Here is a 23,536-nt window from a genome sequence, read left to right as displayed (position 1 = left end):
ACTTCTATGATTAAGAATATGACTTCCTGGGAACATTTGCACACACCCACACCTTACTTAACCCAGGTGATTTCACAGTTTTGAGATCAGTTGCTGGGAAGTGATTAGCACCTGAGTAAAAAGGAATTAACTGGCTGCACCGTCCTTTGCAAGGGCTGAGCTGCTTTCGCATGGAACACAAGCTTCGGGGGGGGGGGGGAGATCCTTTGTTGACAGCACCCCTAAGTATTGAGTACGACAAAGCAGATAGCGCCAAGGCATTTAGATACAAAGCAACCTGTTGATCGTATAAATCAATGGTTTGATTTCTATCCAAATACACTCTGTGGCTTATTAAAACAGATATTGCATCACCTCTTCGGTCAGGTCAAACTCTGTTGCCTCTGAAAATTAAAATAAGTAGTCTAAGGGCTCCATTCACCTAACTTTTACTCAAAAGGAGACCCACTGAAGTTAATGTACCTATGTTATCCATTTTAATGTGTCTACTCTGAGTATGACTAAGACTGGTACAGTTCATAATGTCTGTGGATTTGCAGTGCAGCTCCAGAAACATAACAACAGGCTGGACAAGTCTGCACCAAAATCTCCCCCAGCAGCATGACTGCAAAGGATTGTAAGTGCAACATTTCTGCAAGTGTTTTTTGCTGTTTTATTTACTGCATTCATTCATATTCCAGCATTTACGTCTGGAAACTCAAGGCTCTGCTGGGTATCCAAGAACAGGCCAGCTTTGGCAATCCTGATAATGCCCTGGACCTGGGATGTGATTCTCCGGTCAACCAGTTTATATAAATGTCTCACTTCATCATCAATGGAAGGCAAAACAAGCCCTCTGCATAGACCAAGGGAGGATAAGGGTTTATACCACTATTCATAGAGTTAAAGCTCTCAAATAGCAACAGCCAGGGAAGGGCTACAGCACAGTGGTAGAGCATGAGTGTCTGAATTTCCCCCCTTCCTCAATAGAGGAGATGGTCCAGCTGTTGCATCTCTGTCCTGCAGTGCTTTGAAAGAGACATGCTTCATCTCTCAGTAGAGCTCTGTCACCTCTATGGATGTGGCCAGCTGAATTGGTGGATTGGCAGAGGTTACAATTTTTAGGTATCTGGAGGGGCCATGGATTGGTGGTAGAGTCAGTGGTGGTGGGTGCCCATTGGGATTGGTAGGGTGAAAGGCAGGGAGGCCACCAGTAGGTGGAGCCAGAGCCAGCGCCAAAGCCAGGCGCAGCCAACTAATTCTGGTTTTGTCCCCCTCCTGTTCCCTGCCGCATTCTACAAGGGCAACACTTGAGATTGAGGGGGGAAGAAACTGACACCCAGAGCTGCCCCCTGGACTGGATGTAGGGAAGAAGGCAGGCAGGCAAGGTTGGTGGGGCATTTGCGATAACGGACCAGCCTCCAATGGGTAGAGCACATATTTTGCACAGACTTTGCACATGAAAGAGCCCAAGTTCATTTGCCAGCCTCTCCAGCTACAAGGATGTAGCAACAGTGTGATGGGGAAAAACAAAGCAAAACAAAACAAACAAAACTTCTGCCTGAAGCACTAGGCCCTTCCACCATTGGGCCAGATGGACTGACTACTGAGCTCAGTGTAAGGGAGATTTTTTATGCGTCTGCTTTGCCAATCTGCTTCAGACGGAAAGGAACAAGGAGAGAAACAGGCAAGACTGGACAGCTTTGGGTACACTGGTGAGAAGGAGAAAGAGGGATGGCAAGGAAGGGGAGAGTCAGGGGAATCCTGTCCTTTTGCTGACCTTGCCCGGATCAGGTGCTCCTGGGGCTCGCAGAAGCGGCTTCTCCTCAGTTATCTGCACTTCCTGAAGCTCCGTCATGGCTCCTGAAGCAAAATATAAGAGACACAGACATCAAGGAGTGTATTAGCTGGGGCACAGCCACATGCATCTGATAAGTCACTGGCTGAGGATGGGGCTCCTGTCAGGACTCTACTCATGGCAGAGCCAGAGTTAGGGCAGTACAAGCAGTTCCCCTGCACAGAATGCAGAGCCAAGGGGGCACAAAATGATGGTGAAAATAACCACCTATATTTATACGGATACCTACTGAGAAGATTGATTGAAAAAGCAATTGTACCAAAAGGAATTATTGTGAAAATAATAAATATTTAGGGTCTCTGTGTGTGCCAGATTTTGTCCTTGCTCAGGGCGCTGTATTACCAAAGTACACCGCTGCTCATGGTTTTCCTCAAAGCTTTCTGCTGTATCTTAGTGATGGCTCACACAGGAATAGTCCTCATCTGATGGCTATTCCATCAAGCAGGGATGGCAGATGTGAATCAGTCATCCTGGACCAAATGCCAGCCAATAGAATTCGCATATTACCCAGTGTGAACTCAACTGTTATGCTTTCCAATGTGGCATCACTTTACAGTGACACATTTATCTGCTGGCCATTAAGTGAAGAGGTCAAGAAATGTATCTGTGAACCAACCAAGAGTCTTGGCTTCACTTTAACAAAGAGATGAGCCTCATTGTCCATCAAAGAGTGTTTTTGAACACCACACATAAAACTGCCCATACTGTGGATCTCCGGCAGGTTGTATTGATTTTATCGTATATCAGTTGATTGCATGTGTATTATTTCTGCTAGATGCTTTTGAGACTATTCCTCAGAAAGGCAGGATACAAATTTAAATAATAAATAATTGAAAACAAATGTGTGCCAAGTTGTGAGTGTGGGATTGAAAGTGGAACAGAGAACATATGAGGTAGGTGTCACTTTAAAATTACTGATGCAGGTGATGCAAAATAAATTTTAAAATCTCAAACACTCTGCATCATGATTACTTGTGAAAATAACTGAAGCCTATAAGGATGCTATTATTTTGGTTTAACTATCACAGAGGCAGCTGCAAAGACAAAGTGTAAGAACAGAGGACATAACACAAGTTGTAAAAATATCATACCTAAAATGGTGTTCTGTGTTTTGTTGTTGTGGTTGAAATAATATCTTTTAAAAGTCTGCGGGTATGTGTGATATTTTGCGGCACCGTGCTGTTGTTTAATCTGTGGCATTTATGTGACTGTGTTTTGACCAATGGCCCTATGCCTAATGCAATAAACCTCCCATTTTACAGGTTGGGGGACTGAGGGAGAGAGACTCGTCTAAGGGTACACAGGGGGTCCTGGACAGAGCTGAAGAAGTGAACCCAGCTGTCCTAGATCCAAATCCTCTGGTTATGTAATGGAGTGTAACTTTATATAAAGGACCATTCCTTGGCAGGGGCCCAGGGTCAGCCTGACATCAAAAACAACCCAAGTGGTATCGCTTAGCTTAAGGGTTCCAATTAAAAAACAGTGCTCTGAGAGTTGCACCCCAGAATCTTTTGCAATAGCCCAATGGGTGTCAGGATGCAATTCTGACGAACGCCATTGCACCCCATCATTCTCGGCAAAGGAGCAAGAGATTGTGGGGAGGCACTTCTTGAACTGTGCCATGCCGTTGCTTCCTGTGGCAGTGGAACCCCTTGACTAAGCCCTGCTGCTGGCACAGCACCAGCCCTGATCATTCCTGCTGGGAGTGCAATACATGATCAAGCGCTACAGTAGTTAGCGAGAGCCGCTGTGACATGTGGAGCAGAGCGGTACACCAGCAGAGACACTGCATCAAACCATAGGTGCACCCAGCTCAGTATTACCTGCACTGACTGGCAGAGGCTCCCCAGGGTGTCGGGAAAGCCCTACCCAGAGATGCCAGGGATTGAACCTGTGGCCTTCTGCATGCAAAGCAGATGTTACAAGCGTGCATACACTGAAGGTGTATGCTCTGTGGTGCTATCCTCCCCAATCCAAATTTTGCACTGAGGGAACCTAATCTCTATACACAGCACAACTGTGATCTTTCCAATCATACAAAAAAGAAATCTATGCTTATATTTCACAATTTATTTTCTTTTTTAGTAACTACCTGGAGGGGCCAGAAGTAAAAAACTTAAAAGCCTAGCTGAAAGATTAGCTCTCCAGCCCCATGCATATCCGCACCCTAAATCCTGAGGTTTCCTCAAGCCCACGTCATCCTTTTCCCAATTCCTCCCTTCCCCCTTCTCTGGACTGGTATGTTCAGTGGCTAGACTATTCCCTGTTCAGTTGATGCGGAAAGCTACCCCCCCCCCTTCAGGATGCATAAAAATCAGTGTGATTGTTTTTAAAATTGACTTTTTAACAAAACATTTCAAAATACATCATGGGTCTCCCCCAACCCCCAAGTAACCCATCTAAAATAACACCTGAATGGAACAGGTTCCAGTTCATACTGCCAAACTCTTAAAACTGAATCACGGCCATCTATCAAACAGATTACTGTATAAATTAAAGCCTGGTTTGTTTAAAAAAAGCTCTGGTGGGCAGAGGGCGCTTGACTGCTGAGGTTAAGCATCATAACGATGCATTAAGTTTTGTGTATCCCGTTTATTGCCAAGGGCTTCCTAATGCACCTGGTGACTGTAAACACTAGGATACAGATGTGCTCTCCTACATACCACCAGGATCATCCATGGGAGACCATATTGGTGATCTTGGGCTCTTTTATAGTGTGCACCTTCCAACTATCAAAGCTCTTCAGAGTGTCCCAGTTCTCAAATTATGAATATTTGTGCATCGGCCTCCACAAATCCACTCGCCAGCTCACCTGGGATGAGCGCCCTCCGTCCTCTAGCAAACAGGACATTCAGCACGTGACAGAGGTTCAATTGCCAGTGCAGTTTCTGAGCAGGTAAGAAACAGCAGGAGTGCCTTCCAATCAGCATGAGACTTGAGTTGTTTCTTGTCCTCTCCATACCAGGCACAGACAACAGATGATCCTGCATTGGACTAGATGAGCTTTGGGGTCCCTTCCAACTATACAATTCTATGATTCTGTGACCCTGCCTCTCCTAAAGCCCTCTGTGCATGCCAGAGGAGTCAAGGAAGGGAATAGTTGGCGACTGCATATAATAGTTGACTAGTAAGACACTTGTTTTTGAAGCTGCTAAACAAACTACATGGAGATTTATTTTCCATCTGATGGGCAAACAGTGTATTGCCCAGCAACGACTAACCTATTTTTACAGAAAGCTCTGGACATTTACAGCTCAGTCCTATGCTTGTTTACTGGAATTATATCCCACTTTGTTCAACAGGACTTAGCTCCAAATAAATATGCACATGACTGCAACCTTAACTTCCAAGTAAGTGATCTTGCTTAGTATCCTCACATAGCACAGAGAGAGTCCAAAAGAAATTGATCTTCTAACAGATGTAGTTGTGCTGTGCATGTGAATACCATGACCACGCATTTTGGATCATGTTCCTAGCTGATATTAAGACTCCATTTAGTTTCAAACCAGCAGGTTAGATCCAGACTTAAGTTGACTGAAGTTAGGCTGCAGCTCTATGCACATTTACTTGGGAGAAAGTCTCACTGAATTCAGCAGGGCTTACTTCTGGGAATATGCATTGCAGAGTTAGGTGCCACTGAAATCAATAGGACAAGTTAGCTGTGACTTAAATTAAGCCTCACTGATTTCAGTGGGAATTAAGGGTGCCAAAGGCAACCTGTTTGAGCATTCCTCCTGATTCATTTGCAGGAAAATTAGACAACGTAGGCCATTTAATAAGCATTTGTACATACTCATTTGTTTGCAGAGAAAGCTTTATCCCACACTTCCCAGTGCAATTAAAAAAATATATGCAGAAAGTCCAACCACTGGGGGAGGAAGTGTGTTTGTTGCGCAAGCTCTCCCAATCAACTCTAATTGCACTACCCAAATTTGCCAGTACGCGATTGAATTCCACTTGAGAATAGCAACAGCCTGGAAGTGCCCAGAGTGCAACTGACTTGAGCCTGGATGCAAGCCAATGTTTGAATTGTGCTACAGCAATCCGCCAGCTTGCTCATGCCTGTTCAGGAAATATGTGAATTTCAAAATGTAGAAGTTGATTTATTTAAGTCAATGATCTGCCTGCCTTCTTCTTTTCTTTATAATTTAAATCATCCTGGCCGTGCCTAGGAAAAAAATGCTGTATGGGAAATAGCCCTAAGCTACTACAAAGTTCACTGGGTGGTCTTGGGCAAATCTCTCTCCCAGGGCTGATTCACACATGCAGGTGTATCAGAATTTCTCTCTGTGCCTGCAACATGACATAATGCATGTTAGTCCCACTATGGGGCTAGTTCAGTAATACAGGGACAGCCAAAGTAGACTACAACTCCCATCATCCCTGATCTTTTGGCCATGGTGGCTGGGACTGAAAGGAGTTGGAAGTCCAACAACATTGGCCATCATGGTACACGTGTTGAGGACTGCAGCCTTTATTACTGTTCATGTGGTGACTGTCAATGTATTATGTGAACATACACACTACAGTGGTACCTCGGGTTACAAACACTTCGGGTTACAAACTCCGCTAACCTGGAAGTAGTACCTTGGGTTGAGAACTTTGCCCCAGGATGAGAACGGAAATCGTGCACCGGCAGCACGGCGGCAGCAGGAGGCCCCATTAGTGAATGTGCGCCTCAGGTTAAGAATGGTTTTGGGTTTAGAACGGATCTCCAGAACAAATTAAGTTCATAACCAGAGGTACCACTGTACTGAGGAAGACAATCCCTAAAGGAAGTTCTATCTGAGAGGAGTTAGAACCACAGCAGCTCATTCAAACATGCAAGTCATCCCTTGATGGTGCAGGCATCCCTTTGAGGAGTAGCCCATGGGGCTGTTGGAAGGATTACAAAGAAGAAGAAGAAAAAAGGCAGGAACTGTGAAACTCTTTGGACCATTCTGGAACATGCAGTAATGAACTGTGCTTGTAAGGGGTGTGTCTGCATACAGTCTGCCAACACTCACATATTTCGATGCATCTGAAAAATGGAACCATCCTCCCTCCTGCCCCAGGGCACTCTGGAGAAGGGGAAAGTACATGTGCGGGTGTCTGTGTGTGCATGCCCCCCCCCACAGAGAGCGAGAGAGAGTCCAAGAGCACACCAAACGACCACCATGAACACATAGACCCCCTAGAACCATGGAAGGGCCGGTCCCCATTATCTGGCAGCTAACCAAAGACACAGGAACCTGTGACCCAAACTAGAGGTTTTTATCCAAACTGGGGCAACATCTATCTCCTCTCTTCTCCCTGGTAGATACCTTCAAGTAAGCCTTACCATGCTATTGAGGGTTTGTTTGTTTTGTTTATTTTGCACTGGAGTTAAATTTTATGAACAGAAAAGAGAGAGGAGCAATGAGGGAGCAGGATGGCTAGGCATCCTCTTCCCTGGCCCTCTTTTGCTCTTTCAAACTAGGCTACTTTCCCCTTGCTGAGATGTGAACCTTCCTTACTTCCCTCCCTCCTTCCCTCTCTCCCACCACCAGGTGCCACTCCATTGCTGGCACAAGCAGAGGGGCTGCCAGGAGCCCCATAAAAGCAGGAGGTCCCCCCTTTTCCCAGGCTCCCTCTCCTCCTCCTCCTCCTCTCTTTCCCTCTCTTCTTCTCCCTCCCAGGTGCTGTGGCTGGTTTCCACTCTGGCCTCCATCCAAGGATCCCCCTCCTGGGCCATAAATAGCTGTTTTGATCACCCTGGCACGGGCAGCGATCCAGTTCCCCCGGGGTGCTCCTTGTCACTCTGGGGCCCTTAACAGGGCCTGGAAGGAACAGGCATCCAGGAGAGAATACTTCCAGCCAATCACTGAAGCAGCAGCTGCACACAGAGACCTTCCCAGGGCAATGGGCAGAGAAGGCCAGGCCGAAGTGGGGGAAGCCAGGATCTCCCCGGTCCCTGGCTAGGAAGGTACAAAAGGGAGAATGAGGTTTGCAGAGAGAACGGCGGCCGATCTGATGGCACAGAATGCAATAAAGTACTTTTGGGGCTAGGTATTCTACTCCTGACATTTAAAGCACATATCCCCCTTCCCTCAAGAATCCTGGGAATTGTAGTTTGTTAAGGGTGCTGGGAACTGTAGCCCTGCAAGGGGTGAACTATCATTCCCAGGATTTGTGGGTGGGTGGGTGCTTTAGATGTATGCTGCATTCACAGATTGTGTCTCACTTGCTGTATAGTCCTTTCTACAGTCACTGTTTTTTGTTGTTGCTATTCTTCTTCACCTTGGTAGGGCTCCAGTGTTTTCAGGTGCTGAATGGTAAGCCAAAAAATCGGACAGGTGCAGTTTCCCTGGCACAGAGCTGCTCTGCTGGAAGGAAAGCCCCACCTGTTGAATATACGCCTGCTGCACAGCTGTTAAAGACACAGGGAGCCCTGTCAGGAAGAAGGTTTCCATTCACCAAGCCAATACTGCACAGAACCTCAGAAGCTGTGGTTAAAAGGCTGCTTAGCTGGGTGGGGGTATCCGCTCCCCCCCCTTTTCTCTTTCTCTCTCTCCCACTCAACTCACACAGCCAGATTTGATCCAGGGTTGAATAAGCCCGAGAATCTCCCTCTCTCCCCCTGCTTTCACAACCAGCCTTTCTGAAACGTAAAGAGTGCCTCTGAGCACGTGCAGTGATTTTTCTACCCCACTTCTCCCAAGGCAGATCTGAGCCCTGGCAACACCTATTTTAGAAAGGAAGTGCTACAAGGGCCTTCTCATGTGCTTGTCAACCCCCTCCCCGTTTTGGAGGTCCCAGGACAGCAGCAAAACTAGGTTTACTGAGCCCATTGTGGGTTGTGTACTTTGTTTAGCGGCTCAGAGGCATAGGCTATGCACATATCATATCCAGACCCCAACAAACAGGTGCTCCAATTTTAAAACAACAACAACAATAGCTACTTGTGTATACCAGGACATGTGTGTTTGTGTGTGGAGAGTCTTAATGTCCATGCACGTGAGATGTTTCGACTAAAACTGGTCTGTTTTCCCTTCACTGCTTGCTCCAAATAAACCCAATTACTCCCAGACCTTCTGTTTGGAAAGTGGACAATGGGGGTTCCTAGATGTGCTCACATCTAGTACAGTCAAGAGGTTATGTGTGAGGAGGTGATACATGTGGGAAAGATCCCTGGTGTCTTCAGCAGTAGAACCCAAGCACATGGCAAGGGGGCGGGAGACTGTGCTGCTGCTGCTGCTCTGCTGAAGACTGTGGAAAGCTGAAAGTTAGCTGCAGGTAATGTGGGCTGCCACAGAGCTTCCAGGTGCCCACAGATGCCAACACAGGGAGGGCCCTACGTGCCAGGGGGCCTTGGCACTCACACCAGAGGATCTGGAAACACAGGCACACACCTGCAGCTGAGGCCACGTGAAGCCCCACCAGGCTTGGGGGCTGGGAACATGCAGCAAAAAAAGGGAAAAAAGCCCAAACCCAGTCACCCTCCTTGCTCCGAAGGGAATGAACGGCTTCCCTATCTCTTTGGGCCCTGACCCCATGAGACCCGGCTCCCTTCCCAGAGCCAGGAATAAAAAATCCAGGCACCCCAGCCTTGGACTTCAAACCCTCTGACTCTTCTCTCAACAAACCAGGAGCCTCGGCTGAACTCCCAGCACACAGCTTTGACAGCACGGTATGCCTCTGGAAGTCTTCTTCTGCACAGCCAGGGCAGAATCCGGACGCTCGCCCCACTGCCTCCTCTCCCAGACAACCCTGGGTTTTATGGTCCTTAACATTGGATGCCAGAGAGCCCAAGGCGGCAACATCCACCTGCTCTCACCTGATCACACACCTCCCAGAGAACCCAGGAGTGTTGACTCCACCACCGACTGCTCTCCAACCTGCCAAGCCTTGAAAAAAGAGCCCCAGAGCTCCTTGCACTCTGCCTCCTGCCTCCCAGATCCATCCATCTTGCGACCCACTAGCATCCTGGCCCCCTCACCTGGAAGCTTGACCTCCTAGCCCCACCCCCCTTGCTTCTACCCACTGGGGCTTACTGCTCACTCCCAGAAATAGGACCAAGCTGCCGGCGGATTTGGGACACGCACATACAGACCTCTCCTCGCTTCCAGCAGAGCTCAGGGACCCTGCAGCTTGCAAATCCTCCTCTGGTTGCAACCCACTTAATCCTCCCACAGACCCCCCCCTTTCCTTCTCCCTCTAGCAGAAGGCAAAAATCCCTCAGCCACCCCCCGTCTTTCCCAATTCCATCCTGACAGACCCCCCCTCTCACATGGAGACCAGGGGGTGGGTCAACCTGCCTCCCCTTCTTCTCTCTTTACCCCCCTCCCCAATACGCATAAGCAATCTGGCCCTTCGAGGGCTTGGGGGGGGGAGGCAGGGGTGCCTCCCATCCGGAGTGTTTTTCCATTTGACATTTGAGTCTGTTGATCGTGTCAATCGCAAAGCGAATCGAGGAAGCGGGCAGGAAATCAAATCAAAGCAGCTCATGGCGCGGGCGAGGAGGAGGAGGAGGAGGAGGAGGAGGGAGGGGGCTCCTACACACACAAGACATTTCCCCGAAAATACTCACAGCAATAGCAACGAAAAGCAACAGAGGATTCTTCTTGTTTTGGTGGTGTTTTTTTTTAAAGAGGCGGGGGGCGGGAGGCGGCTTTTGTATAGTTAGCTCTAGGGAGGTTAGGCACCCGATTTAGGGGTGTGCGCGGGGGGAGGAAAGCGGGAGATTCTGCCTACAGGGGCATTTAATCTCCTATAAAACTAGGCAACATCTGGCAACAGATTTCTCCTCCCTCCCTTTCGGGGTGCTCGCAAGGGATCGGGGGAGGTCAGAAGCGAAGAAGAAGAAGGAGCCGGGGATAGGAAAAAAGGACAGCCGCGCTTTGCAGACTGGCAGCCCCTCCCACCCACAAAATGTCACCCCCTGTTTTTCTGGTACCCACTGTCCGCGCGTCTGTCTGTCTGCCTGCCTCCCTCTCGTCCGCGGCGGCTGCGCTCGGTCGCTCCGTCTGTCTTTCCACCTTCACTTGCCTTTGACTCTCTGACTGCAAACACCACCTCCCCCCACCCCCAGGGAGAGACCCCTCCCCCCAGATCCCCTCCCCCCAGCTCCGCCTCTGCCAATCCAGATTGCCAACAAGGAAGGGAAAGGGGGTGGGGGGAGGAAATCAGGGGAGGGGAAGAAGGAGGGGGAGGAGAGACCGGCAACCATCTTTCCCCAGATCCTTGGTAACAAAGGGGGATCCCTAAAAAGGCAGAGAAAGACCCCCCTCTCCTCTCGGGGTGACCCGAGCACCTCCCTCCCCGCTGACATCCAGATTCAGTTCGAGCGCAGTATACTTTTTAAAAAAATGTACGTGCAAATGCAAAATGGGGCGAAACAATGTGTGGGGAGCGGAGGCCCTGCGCCCCCTACAGGGCAAAGGTCCTCGAATTCCCCCTCCCCCCCGCAACCTATGGCCAGCCCTAGGGGGCGTTCCCGAAAGCAGCGAACAGCCAAAAAAAAAACCTGTAGTTAATCCGGAACTAATAATGAAATAAAATAATAATCGCTCAGTCGCACAACCGATCCCGTCTCCCCTTGCAGTAATCTCAGCGAGGATTACAGAGCTCCAGTTAAGCGCCAGGCTCAGCTCAGGGACAGAAGAAGCAGCTATTTTGGAGTGGGCGCCCCGGAAAACGTGGAAGAGGCGGCACCGCCGAGCATGTGCAAAATGCATTTCCGCTCAGCTGTTAGCAACCGGAGCCCATCTTCACAAATCTTGAGATTAGGTAGCAGGCCGCGCTTGATCTTTAAAATAGGTGATGCTTCAAAATCTAGATTGAAGTAGCATCCCCTCCATTTGTCAGATATATGTTGTTTGCGGGGGGGGGTGTGTGTGGGACTGCCCAGGATTCCTCCATAGGTTTCAGGAAATACTCTGCACATGCTCTTACCTGCTCTCCAAGAAAAAGGGTTCCAGGAGAGAAGGTCTGATTTCCTAGCAGGTTTGGCGTCTTGGTATAACTCTTCTTCCTCCTCTTGCTTTTTTAAAGTTAACTACAGGGTACCAATTATCCCCCCTATGATGAACCTGGGTCAACATAAAAGATCCAGAGTCAGATTTCAACTTAACCATCAACTCGCTGAATGCTGCCAAGCATGTCTCTCTGGTCTGCTGCTTCAATCTGCCCATCAAAACTTGCAATCAGATGAGACAAGAAAAATCCCTCTTTGCAATGCATGTTTATTCAGAGGTAAGTTCCACTACTGACTCCCAGTGAAGGATTTTGAAGCTTTAAAATCCACACGTGCCTTCAAACAAACAGCAATTTCATGGTAGTCGATTCCTAGCTCTAAAACACTCCATAAGACCATCAATACCCAGAGCCTAAAATTACTTAACTGCGTCTTAAAGCAACCATCTTGCCAAATTCAGTTGGTCTTCCCCCACCCTGCTGGGTTCATCCCCAAGCCATATATCCAACAGCATCCATAACCATGGACATAGCTGGGGGGTGGGCAATCAATCAAAATCAATGCAAATCTGAGGTTCTGCCCCCCTAACAAAAGCATATCCCCCCAAAAAAATCCTCACTACGCCCATGTCTATAACTGGGAAGACTGAAAGCCATTCAAAGCAGGAGAGCATACATTTTAATTTTTGAAAGCCAATACAAGAATTTAGGAAGCTGCCTTTATCCGAGTTAAACCACTAGTGTAAGCTGTGCATTGTTTGCACGAAATAATCAAATTATTATTAATAATAAACTATGGTTTTGCTTACTGTTAGATGCAAAGGAGTTCTCAGGCAAACCTGGATTTTCCATTTAGGGCTGGAAATGTCCCTGTCTGAAATCCTGGAGATCCCTTGCCAGTCAGTGGAGGAATTGTTCAACTTGATAGACCAATAATTTTACAGAGGGTCCCCGTCTTTTTTTGAAGTGCCAAGGTTTTGTTAATTACATCAGTGTAGTTACATTCACTGGCCAGACTACTGGGAGATAGGAGCAGGTTTGCTTTATTTTTATTTTTAAAAATGAGCAGCTGTGTAGCAGGGTGCCTGTATCTTTCCCTTTATCTACCTTGGTTAGTTCTGTTGCAATAACTTTGAGGTTAAGCACGTTTCTGAGCCAGATTGACTAACTTTACCAGGGGGAAAAAAACCGTTCCCAGCATTTGGTTGCAAAAAGGCATGCTCAAAACACAGAACCTGGGACGCAGCCATGATTTTTAATGTCTGGAGTCACCAAGGCATGGGGCAGGTTCAGTTGACATCTCAAAGGAGTCTCCAAAGGGTCTCCTTTATTTTGCACCACATAAATCTATGGGCTCCATTCAGCTCTGCGGGAAAAGACCTGCATTTTAGGGACAATGTTGCAATGCAGGCAAAAGCTGCATCCCAGCAGTGGATGGATGACCCAGCTATCTGGAAGGATGAACACCCACCATCTATCACCCGGTGGTTTGAAGATCTCACCGCCCTTTCTTACAATCACCCCAGTTTCATTTAGGCACCTGTTTGGACTGCTTATATTAATGTATACGTTTAAATTGATGGGATATTCTTATTTTCCACATCATCTGGAAAAGGACTCCCTCTTTTTAAAATTATTAACATTAGCTTGTATTTTTCCTTCTTCTTTTCTGTTGCAAATTAGGGAAGGAGGCAGAGATTGAGGGAGAGAACTGAAAAACCAAGGCCCAGAATATCCTGGGCAGGGAAGCAGTTCTCTGTGGAGACCCATCCCTTTGGCTTTCCAAAGGAGGTTTGTTTGGACCCTTCTTTTCTTGATGCTTGGTGGGACTCTTTTTGAGGTTGTTCTATTTTATAAATTAGAGCCTCTGTTTTAGTGCTGTTTTATTATTGCCGTGGATTTGTTGCTGTTGCTTTTGAACTGTAGCTTTGTATGTGTTATATATACAAAACTAGTCTTGTATGTGTGTGTCTGTCTGTCTCTATCTATTTGTCTCCGCCTTGAGTATTCCTTGAGTGAGGGTGTGTGTGTGTGTATACACACACACACACACACACACACAACTACCTTGAGTAGCAGGATGTAAATACCATAAATAAATATTATGAAGGAAATTCCTTGTTGTTTCACAAAGCTTACAGGTGGGCCTTGGGCCAGTCACTGTCTTTCAATTTAACCTTGCTCACAGGACTATTGTAAGGACAGAAGATGGGGGCAGGACTGCACATACTCCCTTGAGTGTCTGTTGGAAGGGTGGTATAACAAATAATAGCAAATGAAAACTATTATTTGGCCTTGTACTAACATTTTCCACAATCCTGCCCTAGGATAAAACACCCAAGCCCATAGCCAGGGTCTCCCCAGTGATCCGTGTCACTGCTCTTAATAGAGTCCCACTTTATTGTCATCTATCAGGTGCTAGATGACATCCGCCCCAGTTTTTGCACTCCTGCAAATGCAGTGAAAACAATAGGATGCTGGAATCTTTTACTACCCCGGTAGGTTGCTGCCACTACAGCACGGCTGTGCACGGTTGTTACGATAAGAGAGGCGCTATGCCTCTCTCGTGCCCACGTAAAGCAGCACACAGAGCGAACTCTGTGTGACTGTGTCTCGAAGCATAACCTCTTCTCCGCAGCCCTGAGTCTCAGAGAGCTGCTTCTCTCCTAGCTTCCTAACTTTTCTCAGTTCACAGCTAGTGGCTGCGTTCTGTTCTTAACCCACCCACTTAAATGTTGCTTTTTCTGGCAGGGCTGGGTGGGACTGTTTTGCCTGGCACATTCTTTGGGCAAGTCTAGCTGGTCAAACCAGTTGGGCCCTGTACTGCTTGCATCCTGGACTAATCGTAGTGAAGGATCACAACACACACACACACACACTCACACACACAGAGAGCGAGAGGGCTGCTATACATAGCTGCCTCTACTAACTTTCCGGCGTTGGTGCAACCCGACATCCAGCACCCCTTACAAACTTTTCTATTTCCCTGCTGAAATACTTTGCTTGGCAACCTAAGAATGGCAATGTTTGACTGTTGGTATTGAGCCCCTAACCCATACCACCCCAACTTGCTATCAATGTGGAGTTGAAATATGAATTGAGGTCCACACTGTAGCCACAGCAGACATTTAAAGCCCATGACTTTCCCCAAAGAATCTTGTGAACTGGGCTTTGTTAAGGGTGCCTGGATATTGTAGCTCTGTGAGGGGTAAACTACAGTTCTCAGTCTCAGGTTTTTTTTGGAGAAGCCATTTGCTTTAAATGTGTGGTATGGATGTGACTCCAGTGTGAAGTTAAATGCTTCAGGGCATCCAAAATGCAGGATTCTCTCATATTTGTCTATCTATCTATCTATCTATCTATCTATCTATCTATCTATCTATCTATCATCTATCTATCCATCTATCATCTATCTATCTATATCCATCTATCTATTTATCGATTATCTATCTATATCTATCTATCTATCTATCTATCTATCTATCATCTATCTATCTATCTATCTATCATCTATCATCTATCTATCTATCTCTATCATCTGTCTATCATCTATCTATCTAATCTATCATCTATCTATCTAGTGCAAATAACATCAACTGGAGAGCGACTCAGATTAATGGAATTGGAGCAGGCATGGTGGAGGGCCTTTAACCCTTTAACGCCTTCAGAATACAGAGGGTGCCAACCCCCGTTCTCTCTCCCCTTCCTGCCAGCGTCCGAACCCAGTGGCTCCCCTGCTGTGGTCTAGAGCAACACCCCTATTCCAAAGTTGATACTTGCTTTGGGTCGCTTCCAGACAACCTCTTTAATGAGCCTTCATCCTGATTTGTTTTAGGAGAGATTAGGCAGCCTTGCATCATCAAGCAAAGTGTTGCATCAAACTTTCCAGGGCATGTTCCCTTCCGTTCTGCAAAAAAAGTCAGTTGTTTGGGAGAAATGAGTTTGTTTCACAAGAGCCCCAAATCAGCTAGAATTGGGCAGCTTGCTGGGATGTGATGGGATACCATTTGAAAATAGTGACTGGAAGCCCCTTTTGGTGGTATTAGTGGGGCAAATCCTCCAATTCATTGATATTTGCTTTGGGGCGCTTCCAGTTAGTCGCTGTTTTCGGGCGGGATTCCATCCTACACTGGCAAATTCAGGTTGTGCTATTACAGTTTATTTGGGACTCCTGCACAACCAAGTCACTTCCCCCATAGATCAGGCTTCTTTGCAATAAGGAAAATGACAAAAAAATGTGTGAGATCGCACTTGTTTTGACAGAATGTCACCCACTCTCTCCACATAAAGGATGAATAGCCAACATGTCATCTAATCTCCCTGCAAACATATCAGGGTGAATTCTCAATACACAGCTTGTCTCGAAGCACCCTTGGTGATCCTTCAGAGGATGGGTTTTCTTCAGGGTTGTGTTAGCAGGGAAGGAAAGTGTCAAATTTGCTTTCTCATATGCCTGCTCTGATCCAGGTAATTCTCATGTGCACAGAGCTGATACAATTTGCCTTTTAAACAAACCTTAAAGGCATAATAATAATAATAATAATAATAATAATAATAATAATAATTTATTACAGTGGTACCTCGGGTTACAAACACCTCGGGTTACAAACACTTCAGGTTACAGACACCGCTAACCTGGAAGTAGTACACCGAGTTTAGAATTTTACCTCAGAATGAGAACAGAAATCGCGCGGCAGCAGCGGGAGGCCCCATTAGCTAAAGTGGTACCTCAGGTAAAGAACGGTTTCAGGTTAAGAACGGACCTCCGGAACAAATTAAGTTCGTAACCAGAGGTACCACTGTATTTATACCCCACCCATCTGGTTGAGTTTCCCCAGCCACTCTGGGCAGCTTCCAACAAGAGATTAAAAATACATTAAAACATCAATCATTAAAAACTTCCCTAAACAGGGCTGCCTTCAGATGTCTTCTAAACATCAGATAGTTGTTTATTTCTTTGACATCTGATGGGACAGTGTTCCACAGGGCGGGTGCCACTACCGAGAAGGCCCTCTGCCTGGTTCCCTGTAACTTGGCTTCTCGCAGTGAGGGAACCGCCAGAAGGCCCTCGGTGCTAGACCTCAGTGTCCAGGCTGAACGATGTGGGTGGAGATGCTCCTTCAAGTATACTGGGCCAAGGCCATTTAGGGCTTTAAAGGTCAGCACCAACACTTTGAATTGTGCTCAGAAACGTACTGGGAGCCAATGTACATCTTTCAAGATCTTGGTCTTGGTAGCTGCTCCCAGTCACCAGTCTGGCTGCTGCATTCTGGATTAGTTGTAGTTTCTGGATCACCTTCAAAGGTAGCCTCATGTAGAGCATGTTGCAGTAGTCCAAGCGGGAGATAACTGGAGCATGCACCAACCACTCTGGCGAGACAGTCCGCGGGCAGGTAGGGTCTTAGCCTGTGTACCAGATGGAGCTGGTAGACAGCTGCCCTGGACACAGAATTGACCTGTGCCTCCATGGACAGCTGTGAGTCCAAAATGACTCCCAGGCCGCACACCTGCTCCTTCAGGGGCACAGTTGCTCCATGCAGGACCAGGGAGCTCCCCCCAAAACAGTACTTCTGTCTTGTCAGGATTAAACTTCAATCCGTTATCCGCCATCTATCCTGCAGCCGCCTCTAGGCACTCAAACAGGACCTTCATCGCCTTCACTGGTTCTGATTTGAAAGAGAGGTAGAGCTGGGTATCATTTGCATACTGATGAACACCCAGCCCATACCCCCTGATGATCTCTCCCAGTGGCTTCATGTAGATGTTAAAAAGCATGGGGGAGAGGATGGAACCCTGAGGCACCCCACAAGTGAGAGCCCAGGGGTCTGAACACTCATCCCCCAACACCACTTTCTGGACACGGCCCAGGAGAAAAGAGCGGAACCACTGTATAACAGTGCCCCCAGCTCCCAGCCCCTCAAGACAGTCCAGAAGGATGTTATGGTCAATGGTGTCAAAGGCCGCTGTTGCAAAGACACATTTAAAGTCCAGTGGAGTTTAGCCCCAAATCATGTCACATCTTGACTGTAGCATGGGACCAGGCCTGGCCTACATGATTTCATAGGTATATGTATTATCCCTGAGCACACGAAAAATGCTTCCCCTTCACTAATGAGTAACTAGGACCAGCTCCCTCTTCATCCCTGCTGCCACATATCTGAGATTGCAGGCAGTAGGTTTTTGAGGGCAGCTGTGGAGCCTCAGCGTCACTCGCATTGGGAACTTAGCACAAAGAGTGTATCATCTGTAGCGAATTCTTTTTAAAGCGAGACAAAACAAACGTATACCTCATTTTTGCTTTTTTTTTATTTGCAAGGTTTATTACCGCAAAAAAGAGATCAAGATGACATGAACAAAAGTCCAATGAAGCGAACATATTAAAAGCCCATTTGAAGCATTCTGAGGATTGGTAGCAGTGGCGTCACGGTGCAAATTACGTATTTAAAAGTTTAGAATTCAAATGATTCAGCCTCATATTCCTTTCAGTCAGCATACCAGGTTTATGGAACAATGCAGATCTCGGCCTCAGAGGACACCAGAGACCGGGACAAGACAGCCTGACTTTAGCAGCAGAGTTCTGGGTACCATAAAAGGGCAGGGAATTGTTAGTTATTTAGTTTAGATTTTTACCATCTTGGGGGCTTCCTGCTTCTGGCACCAAAGCATCTAGAAACACACAAATACGGATATCTGGCACTGGGCAAGTTCACATAAATCTGTTTGAGGGATGCAGTATCTGGTATGAAAACACCTGGGATGTGGTCCCATTCTTTTTCTCTTGCCCATATCCCCACCAAACAGAAGGCCCCATCGCTGAAAGAAGTGAGGACTGGAACATCACAGTAGTGGCCTCATGGAATTCACTTCCTCCTGAGGTGAGCAAATACTCTTCACTGTTGTTCCTCAGAAGACAATGTAAGGCTTTATACCTTTCAGCAGGCTTTTTAGCAAGCCAGCAATTTCCTGAGAGCTGAGGAGAACACTTTTCTACCTGAATTGAAATAAGCACATTCCACTCTTGTACCTGAGAAAAGTTTGGTTTTTAAGAGGGAGAATGAACTACTCGTAGCGGAGAGCACCCCTGTGATTCTGTGTCAGTCACTTTTCTGAGCAAGTTTTCTGATTGGAAGGCTCAGAGCACTGTGTTACGCAGAGATACACCAGGCAGCTTCCTCTAATTTTGTTGCATCTGTCCACAAGGGAGTACACCTTCCGATGCAGAGGTGCAGCAGAATTTATTGTTCCAGCCCTGACTCCTTTTCATGAGAAGCTTGATTTAAAGAAGGCAAGGCCAGAGCAGTAAATCATACAGAGAGACAGTGGGCAGCCTCCCCTGTGAATGGGTGTTTCAGGCTCATAAAAAGTCCCTCGTTATTTAATAATTATCACTGTGGCAGTTGTTTCATGGCACGCAGTCTGTGAATTACTGCACTGAACCAGTAAGCCATGGTGGGTTGGAACTTGGTTGTTAAGCCAGGGAGTTTGTGCTTATTATCATTCTTCTGAAGTTTTATTTTGTGCTATAATTTTTAAGGAAGATTTTTCTTCACCGTAAGTCGCTATGAGCTGAAGTAGTCAATGTAAAAATTCCTCATTAATAAGCCTTCATCGTCTCTCCATTACAGAAAGAGGTTGCCTACACCAGACACTCTTTGAACCAAACACTTTTCAGTGTAAGCAGTTCACACAATCTGCGCTGTGCTGCTGAGTTGCCATGACTGGTTTCTCAGTGCTCACTCAGTAACAAAGTATAAACGCAGGTGACCCTCATGTCTCCCAGTCCATCACTGAATAATTCTGAGAGGTGTGAATGCACACAATATTTGGAAATTTTTTTCTGAAGGAAGTGGATCTTTATTTTTATTTATTTGAATATTTGTAAATGACACATTCATATAAAATGCCACAGGATGAGATGAGACGTAAAAAACAATATAAAACATGTCAAGCACTTAAACAAAAGCTGGTTTGCAAATGAGCACCCCTGGCAATGGGAGCAGGGCTGGAATTATTGGTGGTGGGGAAGCTGGACTTGATGAAATCCACAAGGCCCACCCTTTGATTTCCATTTAATTTTATCTGAATCAAGCACTCCCACAGTTTTACAGAAGTGTCACTAAGGGGGCTACCACAAAAATACCCCTCCATCCCTTCTGTAATTTGAACGTTGGACTAGAGGCCATCTAGATATTTTGGCATTTGAGTTAGAAAACCCAAATGGCATCACCCAGCCAGCGGGGAATAAATCCTTGGCCATGTGTCTGATAAGCCTAGTAGTAGGGGCGGCCCTGCCTCTCATTGTCAGCATCCAATTTTGGAGTTGGAATCTGGACCTTCGTGTCTCTTCTCGGAAACACCAACCTAGACTTTGGAGAGAATTCCTCGCTCTTCTTTCTCTCTTCCTCGCACCCTTCCACCCCACTTTTTTCTCTTCTTCTTGGACCTGCTTCTGGGACATTTTGTTCCTGACCTGCAATGCAACAGAAGCCTGCCTCAGCTGGATTCTGCTCTTTTCTCCCCCTCCTCCTCTTGCTCTTTAGCTCCAAAGGGGAGCACCCGAAGAAAAGAGAAGGCCTCTGGTTTCTACAGGACACACAACAATACATGGTTTGTGGTGGAACCTCCTCCCTGGCGGATTTGAAAGGAAGCGGGGCGTGCAAGCAGTCCTTAGTAAAGAGTGAGTGGCTTGGGCTACATTTGGAAAAGAGGGAGCAGCCAAGGGCTATCTGGGGAATGGGCTGTGTGTGCAGTAGATCCAGCCCTCGAGGTGGACCTCCTGGCAGTTCGCCAGTGTTGCAGGGACACGTGGAGGGTGGGATGCAGAGACATGGAGACGGAGGGGGCAGCGTTAAGGTGGGTAATGCGGTTGGCACTGGCCTCTCCCACCCCCTTGGCTCAGGCTCAGAGAGGCTGGCAGGGGAAGCTGCAAAACAAGTCGAGGGGGGTCGGATCGGAGACAAGGAGCGTCTCTAAAAATAGGACACTTGGCAGAGCATGTGAGGCAAACAAGGATTGATTTAAAGAGACACCAGAGCAGGCATGGGGCGTGGGAGACACCAGCCCTTTAAAATGGAGCCCCAAACACACATAACCCCCCACGCGGGGCAATGGGCAGAGCTTATCCCTCCTCTGGTCTACATGGGCCCATCTGTTCCCAAGGCACAAAAAGGGGCATTTTTATTGGAGAAAGAGTGGGAGGCAGCGAGATGCTTGAAACTCCCCATGGCACTTGGATGAAACAGGAGGAAGTGGGGTCCACAGAAGGAAAGATGGGAAATTCATCCCTTGAGTTCCCTGGGATGGGAGAGTGTGACCTAGTGGGTAGTGCAGGTGTGTATGTGTGTGTGTGTGTGGACTCCAGGGCTCTATTCCAAGCTTGGGCTTAGCTATGCATCATGGTGGGTGGTTGGGCAGACAAGGGGTACACAGTGTAACACCAAGATACTGGACATGGATTAGATTTCGGCTCCTCTTAATCACTTTGCTGTGGGTGTATTCTTCCCCTACCCTTCCAGTGTGTTCCTATAAAATGAGGCTCGTATATCCACAGGGGTGCGTGGTTTTAATATGGCAACAGGTGACAGTAAATTGTTCCAGATTAAATAATGGGCTTATTATTTTAGCATCTGCAGGCTGGAAAGTATGAACCTATCGCAAGGGTGGGAAATCCTCCTTCTATCAAGCCCCAGTGGGTTGTATTTCAGTGTGAGGCATAATCAGAAGAGACCCATTGAAATTAATGGGCATGTCTAACTAGGGTTGTCCATTTTTCTTGATTTTACTCTTTTATCTTTTGTAAACCACTTTGACTCTTTTTACAGCCAAGTGGTGTATAAATTTTATGAAATAAGTAAATAACTGAGGTCCATTAGCCTACAAGGTTAAGTGAAGAAAATGAAGGACAGCGATGGGCAAATCTGCCAATTTCGATTTCTCACAGTTTTTCATTTTTGCAATCTTTAAGTTCAATGCTCCCACATTCCCACATCAGGTTGGTTGTTTTTTTAATTCCTCATGAAAATTCACTAGCATTTTACTATGAATTTTTATCCTAATATAATCATTTCTTAATATACACAGAGTGGCTGGGGAAACCCAGCCAGATGGGAGGGGTGTAAATAATAAAATTATTATTGTTGTTATTATGTTGGGATGCAATTTTGCCTATTATACACATTATTGCAGAGCAGTTTTCCCCAAATGAATGCATTTTTGATACGTTGTTTTCACCGATCTATTCATTTTTATGCATGCTTCGTCCTAGCTGGTCTATGCCTTTTTGGTATACATTACTAGCAGGCACTGCAAAACTTGGAGAAGTGTATGGCTGTTCTTGTGTTCATGCGTCCTTTGGGGAAGAGAGAGAATGAGGTACGAGGTCCTCCTTTAAATGTGAGCTAAGTTTAATTTCTCCCTATTCCCAGCGGAGGGTCGAGGTCTTTGACTTGGCACTCCTGAGCTCCATTTAAGCCTGAGTGAGTCCGACGCAAAGGAGAGCAGTGCTCCTACGCTTTTAACAATCACGAAGGAAAGAGGAGCTTTTGCCAGGGGGTGGGAATAAGATGCAGCAGCCCTGATGTGCCCTGTTCTCAACAAGCATTTACAAGATGCCCATTAATTATTTGAAGAGTGAAACTGTCTGGAAGCCAGGACCCCGTGTCAAGTGATTTTAAGATCCTGTCCCAATGAACCACTCCTGAATACCTTTTAAGCACTCTTTAATAGTGAAAGAGGGATAGAAGGCAGCTCTTTCAGACTTTGGCAATTAACTCCTACATAGGTGGATTCTAATCCTTATTAATAACTGGAAGCACAGACCCGGCAAATGGTAGCTGTACTCTAACACAGAGTACAGGAATGTGCTTATTTATACATAATTCTTGCTCTCTTGGTGTTCCGTCCACAACAGACATGCTTCCTTGAGTGAAAATATGTTGAAGAAGCAGAGTGCCCAAGGGATATTCTAGATCCAAATATTTAACAGAGAGCACAATCACTTAGGGAGTCGCTGGATAATATCTTGCCTTATGCAGTGCAGGTAATGTGGAGGCCTTTCCCCTAACCCAGGCATAGACAAACTTGGCCCTCCAGATGTTTTGGGACTACAACTCCCATCATCCTTAGCTAACAGGACCAGTGGTCAGGGATGATGGGAATTGTAGTCCCAAAACATCTGGAGGGCCGAGTTTGCCTATGCCTGCACCCTTATGAGATCCTCTGTTTTTGCTGGGCATGGGAAGGATCTCTTTGAGGAGTAATGCTGGGGGGGGGGGTGAGGAGGCAAATCTCTCTATGCCTTGAACAGCCAAGCCCTTAAGAGGTAGCAATTCAACAGGTATTCTTGAGGAAAACTTCACCTGTTGAGCTTCTGCTTTCGAACCTCACTCAACAGGCACAGCAAGGCAAGGGCCGGCTCTCAACGGAGGGAACAGTTAGCAGCTGCCCTTGCAAAGATCCTCCGTTCCCGACTTCCTCCCACCCGTGTGAGGCTTTGGCTGGTCACCGAGCCAGGGCTCTGGGTAAGGCGACTTTTCCCAGTGAAGAGAACAAAAGATCTGATGCCAAGCGCTATGAAGGGGTGTGTGTGTGCGCAGGAGAGCGAGCGAAAAGACTTCTCAATGCCCTATTGTGCACCAGGGCTGGCCTGCCAAGGCGTGGGGCTGGCAGGCTCGACAAACAGCAGCCCCCTTATCCTATTCTTTTCAGCTTAGGTCTGGCCCTGGGGCTTCCCAGCGACTTGACAAGGGGGTCCTCCGCTGAGGGAAG

General features: G+C 47.0%; 1 protein-coding gene and 1 long non-coding RNA gene across 9 annotated transcripts in view; one reads left to right on the top strand and one right to left on the bottom strand.

Moving 5' to 3' along the window:
* The window catches only part of NDRG2 (NDRG family member 2), a 42,250-nt gene extending 31,362 nt beyond the window's left edge, over window positions 1–10,888 (bottom strand). For 5 of the 7 annotated variants that reach the window (XM_082196036.1, XM_082196034.1, XM_082196039.1 and 2 more), the window contains exons 1-2: window positions 10,756–10,888; window positions 1,760–1,842 (exon numbers count right to left, since the gene is read on the bottom strand). In XM_082196036.1, coding sequence (XP_082052162.1) covers window positions 1,760–1,837 — 78 coding nt within the window. In that variant the 5' untranslated portion in view covers window positions 1,838–1,842; window positions 10,756–10,888. Of the gene's footprint in view, window positions 1–1,759; window positions 1,843–10,751 lie in introns of all 7 variants that reach the window. The other 2 variants (XM_082196035.1, XM_082196038.1) reach the window with 1 other exon arrangement.
* Window positions 10,889–10,943: 55 nt separating this feature from the next.
* On the top strand, window positions 10,944–23,266 carry LOC309517044. Of its 2 annotated transcripts, XR_014213129.1 has the most exons (5): window positions 10,944–11,614; window positions 11,849–12,049; window positions 13,454–13,561; window positions 18,572–21,761; window positions 23,163–23,266. It is a non-coding gene; the product is annotated as an uncharacterized lncRNA (long non-coding RNA). The 2 variants fall into 2 exon arrangements; XR_014213130.1 differs by having other exon boundaries at window positions 10,944–12,049.
* The last annotated feature ends 270 nt before the right edge of the window (window positions 23,267–23,536 follow it).

The sequence above is a fragment of the Podarcis vaucheri genome, assembly GCF_965113315.1.
Source record: "Podarcis vaucheri genome assembly, chromosome: 13".
In the NCBI taxonomy this organism is placed as follows: Eukaryota; Metazoa; Chordata; class Lepidosauria; order Squamata; family Lacertidae; genus Podarcis; species Podarcis vaucheri.
Note: the sequence above shows the minus strand (reverse complement) of the source record. Positions and strands in the feature narration are given on the sequence as shown.